At 39.4% G+C, this 20,848-nt stretch overlaps 5 protein-coding genes across 5 annotated transcripts; 3 read left to right on the forward strand and 2 right to left on the reverse strand.

Moving 5' to 3' along the window:
• Positions 1–3,689: 3,689 nt before the first annotated feature.
• On the forward strand, positions 3,690–4,829 carry LOC6561359 (phenoloxidase-activating factor 2). The gene has a single exon (XM_001988751.2). It carries the CDS (start codon positions 3,826–3,828, stop codon positions 4,801–4,803), a length of 978 nt encoding a protein of 325 aa, XP_001988787.2. The 5' UTR covers positions 3,690–3,825; the 3' UTR covers positions 4,804–4,829.
• A 193-nt stretch (positions 4,830–5,022) lies between these two features.
• Positions 5,023–6,223, reverse strand: LOC6561358 (phenoloxidase-activating factor 2). Its single transcript, XM_001988750.3, has 2 exons — positions 5,950–6,223; positions 5,023–5,889 (listed from the first exon to the last, which is right to left on the reverse strand). Exons 1-2 carry the CDS (start codon positions 6,004–6,006, stop codon positions 5,047–5,049), a joined length of 900 nt encoding a protein of 299 aa, XP_001988786.1. The 5' UTR covers positions 6,007–6,223; the 3' UTR covers positions 5,023–5,046.
• A 4,453-nt stretch (positions 6,224–10,676) lies between these two features.
• LOC6561357 (phenoloxidase-activating factor 2) lies at positions 10,677–13,163 on the forward strand. Its single transcript, XM_001988749.2, has 3 exons — positions 10,677–10,706; positions 10,777–11,356; positions 13,096–13,163. The coding sequence occupies exons 1-3, from the start codon at positions 10,677–10,679 to the stop codon at positions 13,161–13,163; spliced, it is 678 nt and encodes a 225-aa protein (XP_001988785.2).
• A 1,032-nt stretch (positions 13,164–14,195) lies between these two features.
• Positions 14,196–15,847, forward strand: LOC6561356. The gene is made up of 5 exons (XM_001988748.3): positions 14,196–14,300; positions 14,356–14,421; positions 14,476–14,874; positions 15,109–15,413; positions 15,546–15,847. Exons 1-5 carry the CDS (start codon positions 14,230–14,232, stop codon positions 15,800–15,802), a joined length of 1,098 nt encoding a protein of 365 aa, XP_001988784.2. The 5' UTR covers positions 14,196–14,229; the 3' UTR covers positions 15,803–15,847.
• Positions 15,848–18,169: 2,322 nt separating this feature from the next.
• Positions 18,170–19,737, reverse strand: LOC116805256 (retinoid-inducible serine carboxypeptidase-like). The gene is made up of 3 exons (XM_032736136.1): positions 19,594–19,737; positions 18,622–19,530; positions 18,170–18,564 (listed from the first exon to the last, which is right to left on the reverse strand). Exons 1-3 carry the CDS (start codon positions 19,658–19,660, stop codon positions 18,269–18,271), a joined length of 1,272 nt encoding a protein of 423 aa, XP_032592027.1. The 5' UTR covers positions 19,661–19,737; the 3' UTR covers positions 18,170–18,268.
• Between the last annotated feature and the right edge of the window lie 1,111 nt (positions 19,738–20,848).

The raw sequence follows: 20,848 nt of genomic DNA on the forward strand, positions 1-20,848 counted from the left end.
ACTTGTCTTTCTTATACTGCCAGCTTTCTTAAGCAATCTGCTTGAATAACAGTTAAGTTAACTCACACTATGTTTTTAAGCACCTTTTATGCATAGTTTACTTTTTAAATTAAACCCAGTATTAGCAGCCTTAAGCTGCTTAAAGCTCCATCAAATTACTTTCTATATCTTGTGCAAATGCGATTTGCACTCTTCTTCCCCCAGCCCAGCCCCTTTTGGTCATCTGTATGATGATTCTGGCCAAAATGAGTTTTCATTTCCAATTACTTTACAATTTTGGCTTTGTATGATGCCCCAAATGCCTCATTTCTGAAGTGATAAGTTTGGTGGGATGTGAAGGGGTATTTTTATTGCAGGCTGCTCTTCATTCTCTCTCCCACACACACAACCGCGCTCTGTCTCCCTCTCTCTCCCTCACTCTCTCTATCTTTCTATCTATCTCTGTCTGTGTTCATCTTTCTTTGTAACGTATCTGGCGTTACAATTCGATTTCCTAATTTTCAATTTTACACGTTTGGCAAACACTCGATAGCAGACAACGCAGAACCGCCCCAAACCCCTTTCCCCAGAATCTAGTGGCCAAAAAATCTTAATCGGTATATCCGTATGCATGCCAGGCCAGAGACTTCAAAAATTTTAATTAAAATTGAATTTTCCTTGCATTTAATTAAAAGCTTAGCTGGAGCCGCTGCTGCACATGAAAAATGAAGAAATGAAAAGGCAAGAAATTCGAAAAACTATGCCCGAGTTGAGTTCGACTACGGTTGAGAGGGATAAAGTGGGGGGTTGACTGAGTGCACTCGAAGCGGGCACTCGAGCAGAAGAGCATGTACTCGTTGCGCCAGAGATATGAGAATCATCCTTCGACTCACTTGCAGCAGGATACACAGCGACTTGTCCTTGCTACAGATTTGCTTGCTACTGCTGCTGCTGCTGCTGCAAATATTTTTGTTTGTTTACACAGGCAGCTGCTCGACTAAATGCAACACTGACAGCTCCTGTCAAAATAAGCTACTAATCTCTGCTCCACAATATTGTTTATCCAGCCAAAACACACATTCCCACACACACAGACACACACGCACTCATAAATTTATATACATACACGCTCATCAGCACATTCGAGAAATATAAGCTCTTGATTTTTAGACAACACAAAAGTGAACGAATCGAATGAATTTGTCACTTGATTTGGAACAACGACAACAAATTAAACTTAGGATTAAACACTTAAACTGCTCCTGGTCGATTAGTAAATAAATATAGAGAAAGCAAGCTCTAGTCAAGTGTGTTCGACAACTGAACTACTTATCCTGAACCACTCAGATGTTGATACTGATTTAAAAAATATATACTTTGTATGGGGTCGGAGATGTTTTCATCTTAACTTATGTGATTTTTATCAATTTTAAATGAGTTCAGTGTATAATAAATGCTTTCTTTCAATCAATGCTGAGTTGTCGAAAGTTATTCATTATTATTTTAAAATAATATGTAAAAATCAGAATTTTATTTTTAAAATCTGTGGCTAGCTTACGGGTACTTATTATTTCTTCTGTTATCTCTCAAATACATGTTTTACTTGCCATATCAAAATCGTCTTTTGAGTCATCGCTTGAGATGATTACTTCGACCGTACCTGTATCGGATACTCTCTTACCTTCTGCTCATATTTGTGGTGAGCGGCGCTGCGGCTACATGCACATAATTGTTTAACATTTTTCATAAATTCTGCCGCAAAATTGTTTCACAAAATAAAAAAAAAATAGACAGAATAAAATGTGCTGTAGGTAAATTTCACTCAAAGAGCAGAGCAACAGCAAATAGTTTAATATAAAATGCAGACAAAGCATCAGCTTCAGCATGAGCTTGAGCTCAATGTTGACTAGCCCACATAGTTTGCTACTTGCGTTTTGCCTTGGCCAGAACATGGAGCCGGCCGGTCCTTTGTGTTGCGGCTGCCAGGAGTCGAAATATTTAATGCACCCTCAATATTTTACTACGGGTAGTGATAATGCTGCCGCCTAGAACTCACTACCCACAATTGGCAGCTACAAGAGCCAAGGGGCACAGCTAGTCGTCAAAGCAAAACAAAGTCCAGGAGTTCACCCTATACTACACACTCCCCTTAGCTCCCTTACACAGGCCCGTCGATATGCATATTCAACAGTGTGGAAATAATAAAGCCAACTTGCCGACAGTTATAGTTGCTTACAGTTGTTACCAGACAGTGGTGACGCCGGAAACAGGAAGCACTCATTGCCGGGACAGACAAAGGCTGCGAGGTGCGGTCGAGAACTGGCTGGGGCAGGAGCTGGGGCAGGAGCAGGGGCAGGAGCAGGGAACGTATCGTTTCAGGCGCCGGTGCCAATGAAAACCGAAGCATCTGACACTTAACTTTGCTTTGGCCCCGCTCAATGCATACAATTTATTGCATCGAGTGATAATAATACTTGATGATTTCTACTTGCTCTCTTTATTTTCACTTGTTTTCACAGCTCTAAGTGCAATTCAGTGTAAAGTTCAAGAGCTCGTCGGTAGTTATCAATCCTTTAGTGGTTTGATATCATAGTCTGCAGCATGGATAAAGAAGTTTGGCTCTAGTCTTAAATGTCTGAAGGGTAAGTGAAATAAGAGAGGTGAAAAGTTGGAGTGAAAATGAACTCTTGATCTTCTAGAGCTAATCTAGTGGACTATAAAAACGAATAGTCTTTAACTCAGATGCAATAGTCTTTTATTTGTGGCTTACTAAAAAATCATCGAAATTTATTTATCATTTGCAGTGAAATTAAGTTTTTTTGGTTAATCATGTGAGAAATAATACATGGTAAATGAAGATAATTTGCATACTATAATAAGACAGCTTCAAATAATTTTAGATTTAAATAGAATTAATATATTTAAAATATAATAATAATAAAAATACGCTGGAAGCGGACCCGAAATATATGTATGTATACACATATTATGTATGCCTTTTGTTGCTTACTAAAGATTATTTTGAGCAGTCTTTAGCAAAATATTATAAATATTCACTTGCTATCTGTATAAAATTCTCAGTAGTGTATTCTGTCATCGTTTCATTTTTTGTTTTCAACAATACACGATTACGTACACTGAACAAAATTGAGAAGTTGAGTTAGTATAAAATAAGGAAATTAAGCGTTTGAAAACTGTTTTTAATTTGTAAACTTTTTTTGTATACATTTTTTAAGGTATCCCAGCTAACAAAATTTGTAATGAGTGGCATTATTAAATAGAATATTGTTCATTCTTTTTGAATGCTTCTCAGACAATCGCAATAACAGCGACGAACGTGAGCCAGAACATGATCCCCAAACTGAGATCATGCAAATACAACGAAGAAATATTTCATAGCTCGGCATTTTCTGGCAAGAATGTGGAAACCTTGTAATACAAAACCCAACTGAAAAAATTTGTAAACTGAACCTTTGTTAACTTTAAAATGAATTTCAACTTGAAAATTTAAAGCACTCAGTTTTTTTTTTATATTAAATGATCTATCTTATAATTTCTTCTTTTTTATTTGCGTCTCTGATTTTCTTATCATGTACATTTTGAACCGCATGGGCGATTTTTAAATGGATTTTTAAAGCGGTATGTTCTCTTTGCAGTCAGTGCTTGACTAAGTCTCGAGTCCATCAGTTCATTTATTTGCTTTTGAAAATGAAAATTCCATTTGGCCAGTTTGGCTTTCTCCTGTACTTTTTACTGGCCACTACTCTTTTGGGCACTGCTAACAGTGCGAAATCATGTGGATATCAAAAGGAATGTGTGCCGCGACATTTGTGCAATGATGGTAAAATGATCACAGACGGCAAATTTATTATTCAGTATCGCGAGATATTAAATTCGTCAGATATCGCACTGGGCTGCTACTGGCTTGAGAAATGCTGCTCGATCTTTGATAAGTTAGAGAATGTGAAGAAGAAAAGTTACTCGTATCAGGGATGTGGCTACAGAAATCCGGAGGGCGTTCAAGTGACATTGAAAAATACGATGAAAAGCGAATCGCAATTTGGCGAGTTTCCATGGATGGTGAGAATTCTAGCTTCTCAATATCCCGCCGTGAATTCGAGCGGTGGAAGTCTCTTATCACCAAAGGTGGTCCTGACCACTGCCCACTATGTCATATGGACGGCGGCTCGGAATCTAAAAGTCATAGCTGGGGAATGGGATACTAAAATTGACATTGAGATCCTACCGCACGAGGAGCGCGCAGTGGAGAGAAAAATCGTGCACGACAGTTTCAATAGAGAAAGTGGCTACTATGACATAGCTCTGCTCATTTTAACCACACCCTTCAATCTGGCCGAGCACATTGGCACCATCTGCTTGCCATACCCGGCCTTTGATTTCACCAATAAGCGCTGTTTCGTCACCGGTTGGGGTAAACGCAACTGGGAGGATATGGACTACCCACATATTCTTAAGAAAGTCGATCTGCCATTTGTGAGTAGAACTGAATGCCAGAAGCAGCTGCGTAAAACCCGACTAGGTGAATACTTTAATCTGCACGAGAGCTTCGTCTGTGCGGGAGGTGAGAAGGACAATGATGCCTGTGTTGGTGACGGCGGTGCTCCGCTAGTTTGTCCCATTGAAAACAATTCCAACCGATATATGCTGGCCGGTATGGTATCCTGGGGCTTACAATGTGGCACCGAAAATGTGGCTGGCGTATATACCAACATCCAATTCCTTCGAGGATGGATTGAACAGCAGCTCAGACTTTATTCAATTCCCAACTCTTATTATACAATTGACTCACCTTCAATTAAGTAAAATGGATTAAAGCAAAATATATATTATCTGGCAGTAAGGAGAATATAAATAAAATTGTAAAACTTAACGGTAAAATTTGATATTATTTCTTTTTTAACATTCACACACAAAAGTGGAAAATTGGACTGCTGAATTTTTGGAAGGAAGTTTTGCTTTGCTTTGTTTTGCGAATAATATTTTAATCGATATTAATTTGAAAATTTGCATTTGTTACCATATGTAAATCATAAAATCACAAATAAATTACAAAGTGTACAATGATCTGGGTATGCCCAATTTGTCTAGTTGTTGGTTAATCCATGGCATAAGATGCGCTACATTAGTATATAGTGCAGGATTACCCTCCAACCCGCAACCGATGCCCCCGGTCAAAATGCCCGCCTGGTAAAAGCGATTGGGATGACCTCGGATGGGACAGACGAGAGGAGATCCTCCATCGCCGTTGCAGGTGTCCACGTCCTTCTCGCCGCCAGCACAAATGGAGCTCTGATCGAAGTATATGGGATCCATACCCATTTTACTCAGCTTATTCTGACATTCGACTCGAGGCAGGACGGGCAAAATGATCTTCTTAAGAATTCCTTGAGAAATGGAGGTATTTGTGGTCCTTGCGCCCCAGCCGGTGACAATGCAGCGCATATTGTCGAAACTCTCGTGGACATTGGGCAAGCAGATGGGTGAGATGTTTGGCATTCCGCTGAAGCTGAATTGTAAAACCAGCAGGGCAATATTATTGGTTGCATGAGAGTAGCCGTCGTGAGTGATAATTTGCGAGACATTACGATTCAAATGTGGATATGGTTCCTTAACGGATTTCATATCCCATTCACCCGCGCTGACCGTTAGCTGGTCTGCTCTTAGGCTTATAACCTTATGTGCTGCTGTTAGCACAATGGTAGGAGCTAGAATGGAACCACCTCCAATATAGTTTAACGGTGTTGTGGAACTCGAATAAATAATCGCCATCCAGGGGAATTCACCAAACTGCGCTTCCAGGTTCGTATCATAATTTAAGGTTTTACTGAGGCCGTTAATATGCCTTAAGCCGCATCCTGATATCTTGGCCTCTACCACAGTTCGTAAAATCTAAAAAATGTTCAAGCTTATACATTGCATTCGGATTAAATATTTCAAATTTAAGATTACCTTATCAGATTTATGACAGCAGGTTTCCAAATTACCACAAAAGTTAGGCCCATTCATGCCTGTCCGAAAGGTAATTTCGTAATGCTCGTTATGCTGGTTAACCCTCTCACTTTTACACTCCGATTTCTTAACGCATTCGTGATCCTTTCCGCAAAAAGCATTTGTCTCTACAGCTGAGTCACCCTCAGTAGATATCCGAGATGGGTTTCTGAGCGCATAACCTATGCAGCTGCGAGGCCTTAGCTCATCGCATGGAGCAGCAGAGCAAAAAATTAGATGCGCAAGGGCCCCAACAAAGCTGATATAAAGAAGCATTGCGTGCTATACCGAAAACAACATTTAATATATTAGTAATAAATTATTAAGAAAACTAATCATATTATTATATTATGTTTGATTACATTATAATTGTAGGTAAACTGTACAAATTCGCTGTTTTATATTTTGTTTTCTGACCACAAGACTATTCAACAAGTTAGCTACCGAGCTGTGCCATCTACTTTCGTACACTGATTAAGGCATTTAATAAGGTCTCGTATGTTCTCCGAGTGGCGGTTATCTCTCTGAAACGACGTCAGCAAAATACTTTAATAGTATATTTGATAACAGAGGGTATTTGATCTTTGTTTTCTGAATTGCAAGTGTCTTAAATGTCCAGTCCAATTTGAGCAGACATTTTCTAATAAACATTAAGTTGACATGAAAAACACGCCAAACAAATAAAACAAATGCGTTTCATGCCACTGGCTGAGGTGCGGGGGTCTTTGGGCGAACTGTGGGCGTGCCATCTGCTTACTAATGCTGAGCTTTCCTTTTCGCTCTTTCTTTTTGTTGCCGGCTTTCAGCACTTGCAACGTAGGATATGTTTACAAATTGAAAAATATAGCATGCGACCACCAGAACGTGATAAAAGGCGCAGTTTGAGTGCAGCGCCGACAAGGCACAGTGGCTCAAAATCCATTGAAATATATGAAAAATGGTTTTGTATAATTACAAAGCAAGTGCTAGGCTGGCTTACAACAAGTCGTTAATTAATTTAAAAATATACACTTGAGACTAAAACTAGAAATACACATAATCTACTACCTGCTATTTTGCAAATAAATGAACAAATTAATTCGAAATGAGTGGAATCATTAGGTTGACCAAATAAAATTAAATTCATAAAAATGATTTCTGTTATTATTTCACTGTGCCGCCTAGCTACTTGAAAAAAATTAGTTATCGCATGGTCACATAGTGAGTGGAGAGTGGGCAGTTGCAGACTTGGACTGGATAGCTGCGCAGGCTTGCACAAGCTTGGACACCGATACTGTGAAACATATACATCCTGCACATATACTTGTAGAGCTATATATCCAACAAGTACGAATGCTGTAGTCAAGTGGTCTCGAATACGAAATACCCTGTACCCACTTGTCGTATCGGTTCTAGCTTTATTGACATCCCATCGAATAAAGTTGCGCACGCTCAATTGTAAGCAGGTGTGGAAGTTTTCCCATTTCTTATGGCCAGCGCAGGTGCTGAAAATACTTAGACATATATATTATAGATATATAGATATACCTGTTACATTGTTTTCGCACAAAATCAATATAGCCTTTTTACCAGTTCTTGGCGCAGCCAGGGTATAAGGCTATATATAGAATGCTGCATATAAAGTTGTAGCACACTTAAAAAAATATATATATGTTTTTATACGTATATATATATCCGGCACAAAGTGGCTGGAGCAGCGTAAATCTGACATGAAACATTTGCGTGACAAGCAAAACGCTGTCTACTGGTATCCCTATTCCAGGTTCTCATACCACTGGGCCACCAAGGACATGCACCGTGCTGGGTACGAGGCGCAGGGAAAATAATTATAGCGCAAATCATAATAATGCAGATGCACTCCAACAATCACCAACTCCAAACTGAATTCGCAATGCAACGAAGTTCAAATACACTTAAGTGTAATCAGACATATTGCATACGTATACGTATCGGTTGTTTCTACTTATTTTATTTCACAGCTGGAATTTCCAACAGCACTGCAAAACAATTTCATATATATTAAGTGAATACCTAAAAATATGTTGGGCTTGATAAGGCATATAAGCAGTTTTTTTTTTTAATCTGAGATTTGCTCAGCGTGAATCATCTTTAAAGCTCAGCTGCAACAATATTTGTTATATACATATGTACATAATGCTGATTATGTATTTATATAAATAAATAATTTTAATATAAAAAATCTTTGCATTTTTCATATAAATGGATAGGACAATGATTAAAAAATATACATATATATATATGAAGAGATGACTGACTTTTGATACCCTCTCCGCATATACATATGCATATATAGGAATATCTTTAAATTAAAACGAAACACAGACTGCGGCGACCACAAAGAGGACAATGTCAGCAGCATGCAAAATTAGACCGAGAACAATAAGGAATTGCCGGCAGACCATGAGGGAACAGTGTGGAAAACCAGGAGCAGGAGCGGTGCAGGCTTTTCCCACATGACAACGGGCGGCAAACAACAGAGGCCAAAATTAAAGGACTTTAGAGTTGTCAGAGAGTGCTAGTTGTGGTGCGGCTCATTTCGGTTCGGTTTTTGATATGTATACGTTGACAATGGCCTTTGTTTTGACAGCGGACAAATTAACTTTCGGTCTACCCCAAAAACATAAACAGAACCAAAGAAAAACCAACCTGACCAACTGATTTGCAATGTCAAATTGACAACAATTAGATTTCTCTCCCTCTGACTCAAATGATCTGCAATGCTTGCGTGCCCCTCACACATCGCCGCTGTCTGTCATCTTGTTGCTAAAATGTTGACAGCATTCAAATCAAAATGTTGACAACAACTGCAAAAAGCAAAATAAAAAAAGGAACATCTCCGACGAATGCCGCTGGCAATAAAGTACTGCCTTCTGTCTGATGATGAGCAGCCTGATAGGCGTGCGGTTGGAAGGGCAGCTGAGGACGGGGGACGCCGTTGTCGTCATGTACATAAATGTCATCTTTGAGTCATTTGACAGTTGCACTGGCATCGATTAGGGCGTGATTTGAATGGGAAATTAGCGAAATGGCGTTAGTCACTCTTCTCGTTTGCCACATTTTCCATTTTGACTTATGGCAAATTTAATTATCCCCAATGACGACGCCTGACAAATCAAATGAGATGCAAATTAAATAAGGCAGGGATAAATATGTGTAAGACAACTATGATTTTGAAAACTGCCAAGGCTCTGAAGAATAAACTGAATGTAAAATATTAAACATCTATTTAAATGATTTCTGCAGGCATTCCATATGTCATAGTTCAAATAATTCATTGAGTGAGTGTTATTCGAATATATTGGTAACAAAACAAATATTTCATACAAGATCTTCTCTTTCGAACTATGTCAGTTATTTGAAATACCGAACCGATAGAGTCGAATTTCATCAGCAAAATGACGGAAATGGACGTGGCCGAATATGGACGTGGCTGGTAATGCTGATCTTCAAAATATATACTATACAACCAACCAACGTTAGTGGATCTCATACAATTATGCAGAAGACGATATGGTAGACCTAGCAGTCTCGAAATAATAATAAAGCTTTGAAAACAAAATTGCACTTAAAAAAACGTTAATACAATGCATTGACAACAATTAAATTCAAAACTTTTCTGATTACTAAATAAAAATATGTAAATTATGAAAATGACACACAATCGTCTTCGATGCTAACAGTGATGTATAATATAAGCTCCATATGTACGACAATATTTTTAAAAAAATATTGATTTGACTCTGATTTAAAGTTTTAGAAGTTCTTAAAATAAAAATAATGTAAAACATTTAGCATATTCTAAGATGTGAATAATTCCCAAATCATACTGAAAAGATGTGCAAAACTAATTTGTTGTTTTTTTTATTTATTTTTTTTTATGTTTTGCTTATTGAAATCGAATATGCTTTTTCAGTGTATGAATGCGTGTTAAGCAACAAACATTTATTATGCTCAAGTAAATTTAGTTCGCTTTAAGAACGCGCCACGAGCACTTCTTAGTTTATCGCGTCATTTTTTTTATATATATATGAAGTAAAATATTAAAGTAAGTCTTAGTCAGTCATACATACATATTCTACATTTCTCCATTGTTTTACTTCTGATTAAAGTTGCTGCTTTCCTCCTTGTGGATTTTTGAAATGCTACTATTAAAATGCTTATTATGGCTTGTGATGATTTTCATCTGTCCGGTGCAAGCTGATCCTTCAGACCAATCTGATTCCGTATATAGTGGTTTATACAATATGACATATAACAATAAATCAGATTCGACCACAAGTGTTTATGATGACTTATTTGAAATAATGTCGGCTGTTGAGCAGGAAGATCCTGAGCTGTCGAAGTTTAAAAAAAATTTAATTAATCAAATCAATATCAAAATGGCACCAAAATGCAAAGAGATTTCGTCAGAGGTGCGTGAACATGTGGCTCATACTTTTATCGAAATTAATGAACTTTTCGCTAATCGCATTAAAACACTGATAACTATGGCCACAACGACAACAACAACTACAACTACAACAACAAGAACAACCACAGAAAAGCCAATAAAAAAATGTGGGGCTAAAAAGCAAAACCGTTGCGTCAAACGCTGGAAGTGCAAAGGCCAAAAACGCATAGATGGCAAATATTTAATAAATCTGAAGGAAAAGAGCGACTGTGACTATATGGAGGCCTGCTGCACAGAAGATAATATTGTAAGTACGACACTGCATGTGTTCTTCTAATTCCCATTTGGATCTGTTAATCAAACCCTTAATTGTTCAGGATTGGAATTCTGAAGTTACGACCGATCTTAAGACGAAAACACATTGTGGCATTTCCAATACCCAGGGCATTTATATGACTATCGTGGGCAACGATGAGGGCGAGACACAATTTGGTGAGTTTCCCTGGATGGTGAGCATAATGGACAGTGGGAATAGATTTCAAGCTGCTGGTGCGCTAATTGCACCGCGAGTCGTGGTCAGCATCGCCACCAGTTTGGCGAAACGCGTAAAATATATGGTGCGAGCCGGCCATTGGGATATGGCCACTGATAGCGACATTCTACCATATCAAGAACGTTCTGCCAATGTCGTCTTACACGAGGGATATTCCAGGGATTCATACAAAAATGATATCGCTCTACTCTTTTTAAATGCGAGATTCTACAGAACGATGCACATTGGTCTCATCTGCCGGCCTCCACATGCAAGCGTCACACTCGACGATTATAAGAGCTGTCTAGTTGTTGGTTGGAGTCCATATCCGAGCCGTGCCAATAACCGACAGATTATGAAGAGCATTTCATCAAATTTGACCAAATGTGGCGAAGGCACACAGGACACTTTACTGTGCGCGATAAGTAAGCATAAAAAGTTCCCTCAGTACTTGCCCGGATCTGCGATTTTTTGCCGCAATCATAAAGAGATCAATAATGTCTATTATCAAATTGGCTCCCTTAGCCATGATAGAGATACAAATCAGATGATGTTTACCAATACTATAAAACAAATGGATTGGATAAAGAAGCAAATGAAGAATTCTAAAAATTTTAAGTGATTTGTAAGCCCCATGAAGACCACAATGTATGAATATATGAATGTATGAATTGCATTTTTATTATTATTATTATTTTTAAAATGGGAAATAAGTTTATATTTTTTAGATTTCTAAAAGTCATGACAAGATACGTCTAAAGAGCTAGCCATGCTCGGTTTTTGGGGTCTACGCAAATACATTGTCAAAAAGTTTGTAGAGTTGAGTTGAGTTTCGCACACTTTAAGACTTGGCCATTACCTGTGCGGCTTTTTACGCCTGCCCATTTTTATCAGCCACATGTGGTAAAATTAACGCCGCAACCGAAACGCATTACGGTTCCGACTGCCGCGTTTGCGCCACTGCCACATAATGTGTGCGGGCTGTTTGCTACGCCACCCTGCTGCGAAAGGCAACCTTTGCTGGGCGCTCAGGCATTTCAATTTTTTTTATTCCCTTTAACGTTGCCGGCAGCCTCAAATGTTTATACATTAGCAACATTTGTGCAAATGCCTCGTCGGCTTCCGTGTGCGTCCTGCACATCCTCCTCCTTGTGCTCGTTGCGTCCTTGCTCGCATCGGCGTCGTCACAGCTGCTGATTATATTGAAAATTATTAGTAAAACATTGCAACGCGACTGAATGTGGTCTGCCACGCCCACGCGCTGCATGTGCGCTGTAAAAATTCATTGCATGCTTTGCGGCAAACCAAATGTGCGTCCCGATTGGCATGTGGATATGTGTGTGAGTGTTTGTAATCGGGTGACTATATCATATAACAACCATTGATACACTCTTTTTGCTTACTCAGATATCTGCAGCAAGCTTGCTATGTATGCTTGTTAAAATGTTTCCAATACTTGTGCAAGAAAAAAATTCTAAAATTATTGAAATATATCGCACTAATCGGTTTTTCATCAACAATGAAATATAGATAAATTAATAATCAAATAAATATTTATTTTTATTGGAAGTAAGCTTTGTTATTTGTTTTAAAATTAAATTATGATTATCGCTTACTCTTAGATCTTAGACTGATCCAATTTACCGATGTGATATGATTTCCTTAAATTTTTTACATTTTGATTATAACTTAGAACATATTGTATTATTTTTAGAAATGGAATCTGCCTTTATTAAAAGCATTCCTTATTTTTTGCCAACGGTTCTGATATATTTCAATATTACATTATTTGCATAGCTTCACTTGTATCAATGAAGTAATACCCATCTGTAATTATAAAAATCAACAGTATCTATTGCCTTTAAGTCATACTATTTCAATTAGATATTATTCTTCAAGTGAAATCAGCCATTTTTAAAATATTCAATTTATATTCGCAAGATTTCAAGATAAAAAAAAATAATTTTTTGAGCAATTGTGGTTTGTATAATTATCAAATAATGATAACAGAGTGCATTGATCGCTTTCCAAGGGTCCCGTTCCGTGCTGTTTGGCAACGTACACAGCTTATCGAACATATTGTTGTGTTCTTTCGGTACATTGACAATAATTTTAAAATTGATGATGTGCACATAATAAAGTGTCAAATATCAACACACATCAGAGCATTGCGAGACGTGCATCATCATCAGCAACGACGTCGACATCAACGAGCTGGAAGTGTCGCGATAGACAGAGACAGAGAGAGAGAGAGAGAGATAGAGAGTGAGAGAGAGCGAGAGGGAGAGAAAGAGAGAGAGAGAGAGAGGGAAGGAAGAAGATGAAGAGCGAGTGAGTGGATGCGAAAGGGCAATGAGGTAATGGCGATGAAGGCAGCTTCAACTCTGAAAGGCAGCAGGAATAAATAAACCAAACGTGCGATGTACCTAAATAAAAATACAAAAAAAAATATAAAAAAGTAGCATTGGCACAAAAAAAAAAAAAAAAGAAACGAAAAGAAAATTGACAAAATTGATTGAGCGCACGGAGAACAGCTCAGGGTATGGGCGTGTTCGTGGAGTCCTGAAGGGACATGGAGGGGTGATTGGGCAGCAGTAGAAGCAGCAGTGCGCCAAGAGGATGTCAACAGTGAAAAGTTAACGCTTGTCATACGGCCAGGCGCACCTTGAGTTACTGCGTACGCCCTTTGTTGGCGTGCTATTTTTCACCTTTAAACAATTTGGCCCGAAGCTGCTGTCGCTGGAAGTTTTATTGTTTTCCTTCCCTGTCTTCCGAGCACTTATTGACATTCCATTTAATCTATTTTAGCTAAACACTTTTTACATACTGTTAGCCTGCACATTATTGCATAGTTTGGAACCTAGTTTAGCCGTAAATATGTCTGCAGACACAAATTATTATTTATTAAATATTTATACTTATACCGTGGCATTAAGGGCACCTTACTCACTCTGGCAATATTTATACATACATATACATATAGGCGAGTAGTCAGTGTACATGGTGACTGTGTGGAGTACATTCAAATAAAAAAATAAATAAAAAGTTAGCAAATACGGTCTTTCCAAGTCAAGCTTTGTAGTGGCAAAGAGTGAAGTAAAATAGAAAAGGCAAAAAGTCTGATCGAAACATATCCTCATTGAAAAAATTTAAGCATGACATACAGCTACAAATTTATTTTACACACAACAACCTAACACATCTAACACATAACAGTCCATAACAACCCATTTAGTAAAAAAAAAAAAAAACAACAAATAACAAAATCAAAAAAAAATAAATAAAATAAGAAATTAAAATGACGAGGGGCACGCGTGTAATCGTCAACTCAGAAGGGTCACATTCATATGAAATGATTTCGGAGCCTGAGTAAGTGGACAAGAACCGTTTATAAATTGATGGCTTCGCTAACCTCTGATTACAGAAATGAAGACGTAGTAGAAATAGATCAATGGTCAACTGCGTCTGCCAAGTCCGAGAGTCACAACCGGTAAGCATATGAACACATAATATAGCTGATTTTAAATTGAATCATCACCCGCAGCACTGCAATATTAATTTTGGACTACAAACAGTTTATAGCTGCGAGATGCATACAAGCTTTGTGGCGGGGCTATCAGACGCGCAAGAAGGGGGCTAATCTGTTGCGGGCAGCAATTACCATACAGCGTTGGTGGCGCGGCTTCCGAGTGCGCAACAATTTCATAGATCGCATAGAAGAACAATTAACGCAGGCGGTGAGCGATCATTATAATCAGTCAGCAACAAAAATTCAGGCTGTCTACCGCGGTTGGAATGTACGACAAACGGTGCACGATGTCTACAATCTGCAACGAATGCAACGCTGCGCCGCCGAGGAGCTGCTCAGCTGTTGCGCCTACAGGCTGCATCATCTGCTGCGCACCTACTCGATACCAGGCGTCTACTCTCTGCATAATTCGCAGTAAGTACTTAAATTTTCCTAACTGTTTCTGTTTGGAGCAAACATCTCCGACTCTGTTGTTAGGCATGTGTATATCATTGATAGGGTTAGGTTGATCTCGATTCTTATCAAGTAACGTCTTAGACTTATTTTCATTCAAAATCTGCGTTCATTTTGAAGCTTAAAAATACTTACACTGGAATTCTTATAATTTCCATAACTTTTGGTTTGACTTTACTCTTCACTTAATCACAGCTGTTTGTCGAAGGTGGAGAAGCTGCTGAGTAGTATCTCGTTTCGCTTTCACAATATTCGCGTCTTGCTTAATTCGGCGCGAATGCTCTCATTAGTCAAGGCGCAACGCGATAAGTTTAAGAACAGCATCCACCACACGGAGGTGCCCTTTTCCGGGCCCAATTACAACAGCCTGTGCAATCCGCCGTGCGAGGACACGATGTACAGCAAGGACATGGATCGTCGCATGTACCAAATTATTGCTGAATATGAAAAGACTCAATTGGATCCACGGTTGCACCAGGCACAAAAATCCATGGCTAACCGTAAGTACACCGAACAAAAAAAAAAAAAAAAAACGCGCTGAATTTTAGAAAATTGCTTAAACCAAAGGGATTCTCTTTTCATAATAATAATATTTCATAAATATATATATATATATAAATATACATATCCAGGTAAATTCCGTAAGCATGTGGGGAATATATTGGCTCAGCGCAATAAAATGCAGCGGGACTTTTGCGGCGATGTCATCCACAGCATGCGTAAGTGGAAGATTTGGGATGATAGAAATCTGACAATTAGCCGAGACATTTTAGTCAATCCCGGGAATATCAACAGTTTTCTCGCCGATGTCTCAGATATAATGCAGGAGCACGATGTCCGCACTTGCCACTGCAAAATATCCATCTTTGATACACTTCAATGTTTTTGAATTGTCCCATCGCAGACCAATTAATAAATGAGTAAAGTAAAGTTATTAAGGCTTGTTCTGGCTTCTTTCGTGACATGCAGTACTAAATGACAACCGTGTTTTTAATCAAATCAATATAGCCAATTTAATTGCTATTAAATTATGGTATATACTACTAGTACCTTAACTAGTATAAATGCAGTGATTTACACAAAAAATCCGACGACGCTTGTTAAAGTATTAAATGTATGAAATGTGTAGATTGTATTCGAAGTACAACAAAAAAAAAATTGAGCTTTTACTGAGGTTTTTCGTGGAGTAATTGTAAATAAGAGCTGGCAACATATGTATTTGACTGATTACTAATTAACGCTCATTTATTTGCCTCTGTTGAACTGAAGCTATCGTGCTTGTACCTGCAAGGAGCTGTGGCAAAAGAAGGAGCAGCTGGAGGAGTAGTGACTGGAGCAGCAGCACCTGTCTTCCCAGCTGGCAAGCGCATTTTTCTTGTGAAGAATTTTCCTTTGTTTTGTGCAGGCATTTAATTTATTTTTGGCCCCTGCCAAGGAACGAGCCGAGATCCCAAACGGGGGCGACTCAACCGTCGCACATGAGTAATTTTTGAGCCGAATTTTGGCCTCGACGCGCTAAATCCTGGCATGCTGCCTATAAATACTTGACGTGGCTACAATAGCTGGCGTCTGTGCACGTGGCAACCAACAACAAAACGGTAACCCAAAACCCCGAGTCCCCGAATCCTGTGAATCCTGCGTAGCATACGTGCAGGCGCATTGGCCGGATGCCTTCGAGCTGCTCGAGGCTGCTCGCAAATGACATTTAGCATGTGGCTGTTGTAGGGCCACAGAGCAGGAGGATTGCTTTCTCCTCAGCCAATCTGCACATACGTGACTACTGCCTAGGTCGTCTTACCAAATTAGATTTACGCTCGTCCCCCGTCTCCTTCGACTCCCATCATAATTAATATGCACGATATGCGGCGTTAAGTTGTGTGAAAATTACTTGTGCGTTGACGTGACGAGGCGCCGACTCGGATGAAAAACAAAAACTCTCCCCTTATCCCCCACCCACCCCTCTCTCTGGGTAATTGTTATTCGATTACGAATTTCATCTAAGTATTCACTAATTAGTTGTTGATGATAAAAGGCCCATTCCTGTTCATAGATCAACATAGCCAAAGGAAATTAATCACTATATCATATCGAAAATCAGCCACACATAATCCATTTAATTGTAACTAAGGCAACAACTATTTGTTAAGATGGACATATCCTATTAAAAAAGCAAAATGTTGTCTTATTCAAGTATTTACCAATTAATTTAATTTTACAACTGTTTTATTTACTAAATTTAATTTAAGCAAGAGTTAAGATTTTAAATATTTAATTGAGAACGTTGCTTTCTTATTCCAATCACCACAATATAATGAACTTTCCTACCTATTACCATTGTTTTCAACTCACTAAAGCATCCAATCACAGCTGGTACATATAAGAAAAAGGTAGGAATGTCATCAACAAGTTTAACTTAAATCAATTGTGCATTTCTGATTAACCAGAACAGAACGCATTGAAAAAAAAATTCTGCCTCAGCGATTCTCTTTCTCATTTACTTGTCTCTGTCTTTTTGCCAAGCAATTCGCACCGCTCTGGAAAAACTTTTAAGTTTTTAATTAATTTGTTTTTCTGTGGCTCGAGACATGAACGCAGTAGCTCTTCCACTCACCCACAACTTTTCTCATTTTTCTCGGGCGAATTGCATCCACAGCAAAAAGAGAAAAACAAAGGTGAATGTGGAAGAAGTAAGAAAAAAAAGGTTAAGTGGTTCCATTTGGCAAACATTTAGTTACAGGCCCACAACAACCCATCAAATGCTACCCAAAGTGTGTGCGAGTTTTAATAGGCTTTTGTGTGGAAAATAAATTGATGTGGTGCACCTGTAAAACGCTACAGAAAAGGGCATCCGGAAGGGAGGGATGAAGAGCAGGTATGGTGGTATGATGATATTTTCCGTACGTCTGCTTGTGGCCCCCGTGGTAGACCGCATTGTAACCAATTAGACTTAATTTCAAGTAAATTGTTAAAAGATTACTCAGCAGTAGTCATGGTTTCTCTAAAACGATAGCATAAAGAGCTGAAGAAAATACTGACACAGTTTTTGAACCTCTGAGAGTTCACTTTTAGTTTACAGTGTTATTTTACCCCATTATTCAGAAAGTATATATATCAAAATTAAGGTTGTGTCTTTCTAAACATCAAGGTAATCATTTTCTTAACTTCGAAGAACACTTTTTTAAATATAGATTAAATTATTTCTTAAAATCAGACAATTTTTCTAGTTTTCTGGTCGATTGTGTTTCTGAGCATTGACTTAAGCAAACACACATTAATTTCAGTTCATACTTTATTTCGGAGAACACACAGAGAGAAAGTGAGTGAGAGAAAGAGAGAGAGAGAGAGAGGTCAGTCATCATCCGAAGCCTGTAAACTCACGCAGGATGTGAGACATGGCCGCTGGATTGTCTTGCTGCACCAGATGACCTGCACGGTAAATCCAGAACATGCTGAAACCACCGCCCTGCTTCTCGTAGCCCTCGAGCATGCCTTTGATGCGCAGGGGGCGACGTGTTGCGGACACGTACTGATCCTTGCGATGCCACTGCATCCGATTGATCCAGTTGACGGTGCCGGGTGTGGCGCACAGCAGATCCAGCATCCCCGAATAGACGCCCACACGCAGCGGCGTCTCATCCAGCAGGCGGGCAACTGTAAATTGAATTCAATTGAGTTTTAAGCTTTGTGATTCAAGGCAATTCAATTTACCAATGTCTACAGCTGGCTTGAAGATGTCGCCGCCCAGTTTGATAAAGACTGTCGCATTCTGCGCCATCCACTCGGACATGTTTGTCAGATTCAGTGTCCGCGTCACATTGTTAACCATAAACTCACGCAGCTGGGGATCCTCACCATAGCGATAGACATCGTTGACATGGACGCGTCGCTGTGTATTGTATAGAAAGACGCCGCCAGTGTGCGTCTCAATCACCTCCTGGATGCTTTGATCGAGCGCCTGTAGCCACTTCCCAGCATAGACCAAGCGAGCAATCTCGGCCGCCACACCGGCAATATCCCGATAGCCAACGTGATCGACAATGCCCATCTGCAGCAGATAGGGTGCATAGGATAGCGTGCTGTCCAACGGCGATGTCCATGGATTTCCCATCACCACCGACTTCAGCTGGCACACCAGCTCTCCGCGCTGCTCCGCCAAGTGCAACTCTAGGGCAAATTCGGGCGCCATCTTGCCGCCATAGCTTTCCGAGAAGATGTGGATGGGGACGCGCTGGAAGGCAGGATACTGCAGCAAAAACTGATGCATCAATTCGACCAGATCGAGTGCTATGCGGTTATTATGCATCGCATAGTGACCATGTGGCTGCTCCACATAGCTAAAACCGGTGCCAACGGGACTATCGATGAAAAGCACATTCATATGCTGCACCCAATTGCTGTCACGTGGCCTGCCCTCAATATCAATGGGGCCCAGCTGCTCAAAGCAGCCGCAGCCCGTGGAGGCGATGCCGGGACCACCCTGTAGCCAGATGACCAACGGTCGATCCGTATAAGCGCTCACGTTCGCCGTCGTATAGTACAGCCAGTAGAAGAGGTGAGCTCCCTCGCGTACCTCCACATAGCCCCAGTCCTGATCACCGGGACCAAAGCCGCGACGCGCTTCAAATTCAAGATGGAAACCTAATTAGTTCACATACATTGCGTGGTCTGATCATCGTATACCTTGCACCCAGGCCAAAGAATGCAGCAACAAGAGTTGCAGCAGGCAGATCGGCGTTTTCACTTGCATTGCCACCACGCCCACAAGTTCTCGAAAAGATTGGTCTGAATCGCGCGAACGAACTGTATTCAGCTATACATAAATGCGCACTGAATATACCGAACAGCTTTTCCAATTTGCTATTTATAAATTGTGAGAAAAAAAAAGCAACTGTTTCCAATCAAATAAACAAATCGATGAACCTGGTGAGAATGTTCGCTGGAGCTAAATTCTTGTTGATCTCTCATAATTTGGACCTTAAGTTAGTGCTGCACTCTTTGCATCTTTGAACTAAGCGCAACTCTCGTATAAATATGTATAATAAACTTACAAGTGCTGTTTGTCGCTTACTTTATGTGCTATATGAATTCCACAATAATTATTTCTATTTAACTAGTTCAATCATTTAACGAAAATTTTATATTTTATTGATAGCATTTAACCTAAACAGCGAAAAACTTATAGACAAATATTTGAAAAAAAATTTAAATGAAAAGATAAAAAAATACGGAGAGTTTATGAAAGGATAAGAAGAAATAAATAAAAATAATGTGTCTAATTATATATTTCAAAATATAACTCATTATTTTAAGATGTTCAAACTAAATGTCTATAATTTCGGGACAACAAATTATATATATTTCTGCAGTTGACATTTTTTAACTAACACGTTGCATAATCTTTCACATTGTTTACTTGAAGGCAAAGCAAGCACAAGCTTTATATTAAATTATTTTAATTAAAAAATTAAATGTTTTTGCTTTTCAGCTATTCTTGTGCCGACACCGAGAGAGGGAGAGAGAGAGAGATAGACAGACAAAGAGTAATCGCAGTAACTGAAAAGCAATTAACAAATGTTTTCCATGCAAGTGAAAAACAAGAAAAAGCCACTGCAAATTCGCTAGCAAGTTAGCCACAAGCATTTTGAATGTTTTTGACAATTTGTGCAGAGGAAGAGCGCGAAGGAAATGTTGCAGTGCAGTTTTAATGAGGGCGCCACCTGGTGGCGACGCCTGTTGGTGCCAAGCAACCGCAACGGGAATCAATTTGCCCACACAGCTGACGATGGCGCCATGGGGCAAAACCGAAATTGCCAGTTGAATGCGTTTTCGATTGTCCATTAGCAGCATCCAACTGCAGCCTCACTCAAAGCACCATCTCCAGCTCCAGCTCCTGCTCCTGCTTCAGCCCTGAGTATCATAGCTTGTCCCCATCGAC

Source organism: Drosophila grimshawi, unplaced genomic scaffold (genome assembly GCF_018153295.1).
Source record: "Drosophila grimshawi isolate 15287-2541.00 unplaced genomic scaffold, ASM1815329v1 contig_1377, whole genome shotgun sequence".
NCBI lineage: Eukaryota > Metazoa > Arthropoda > Insecta > Diptera > Drosophilidae > Drosophila > Drosophila grimshawi.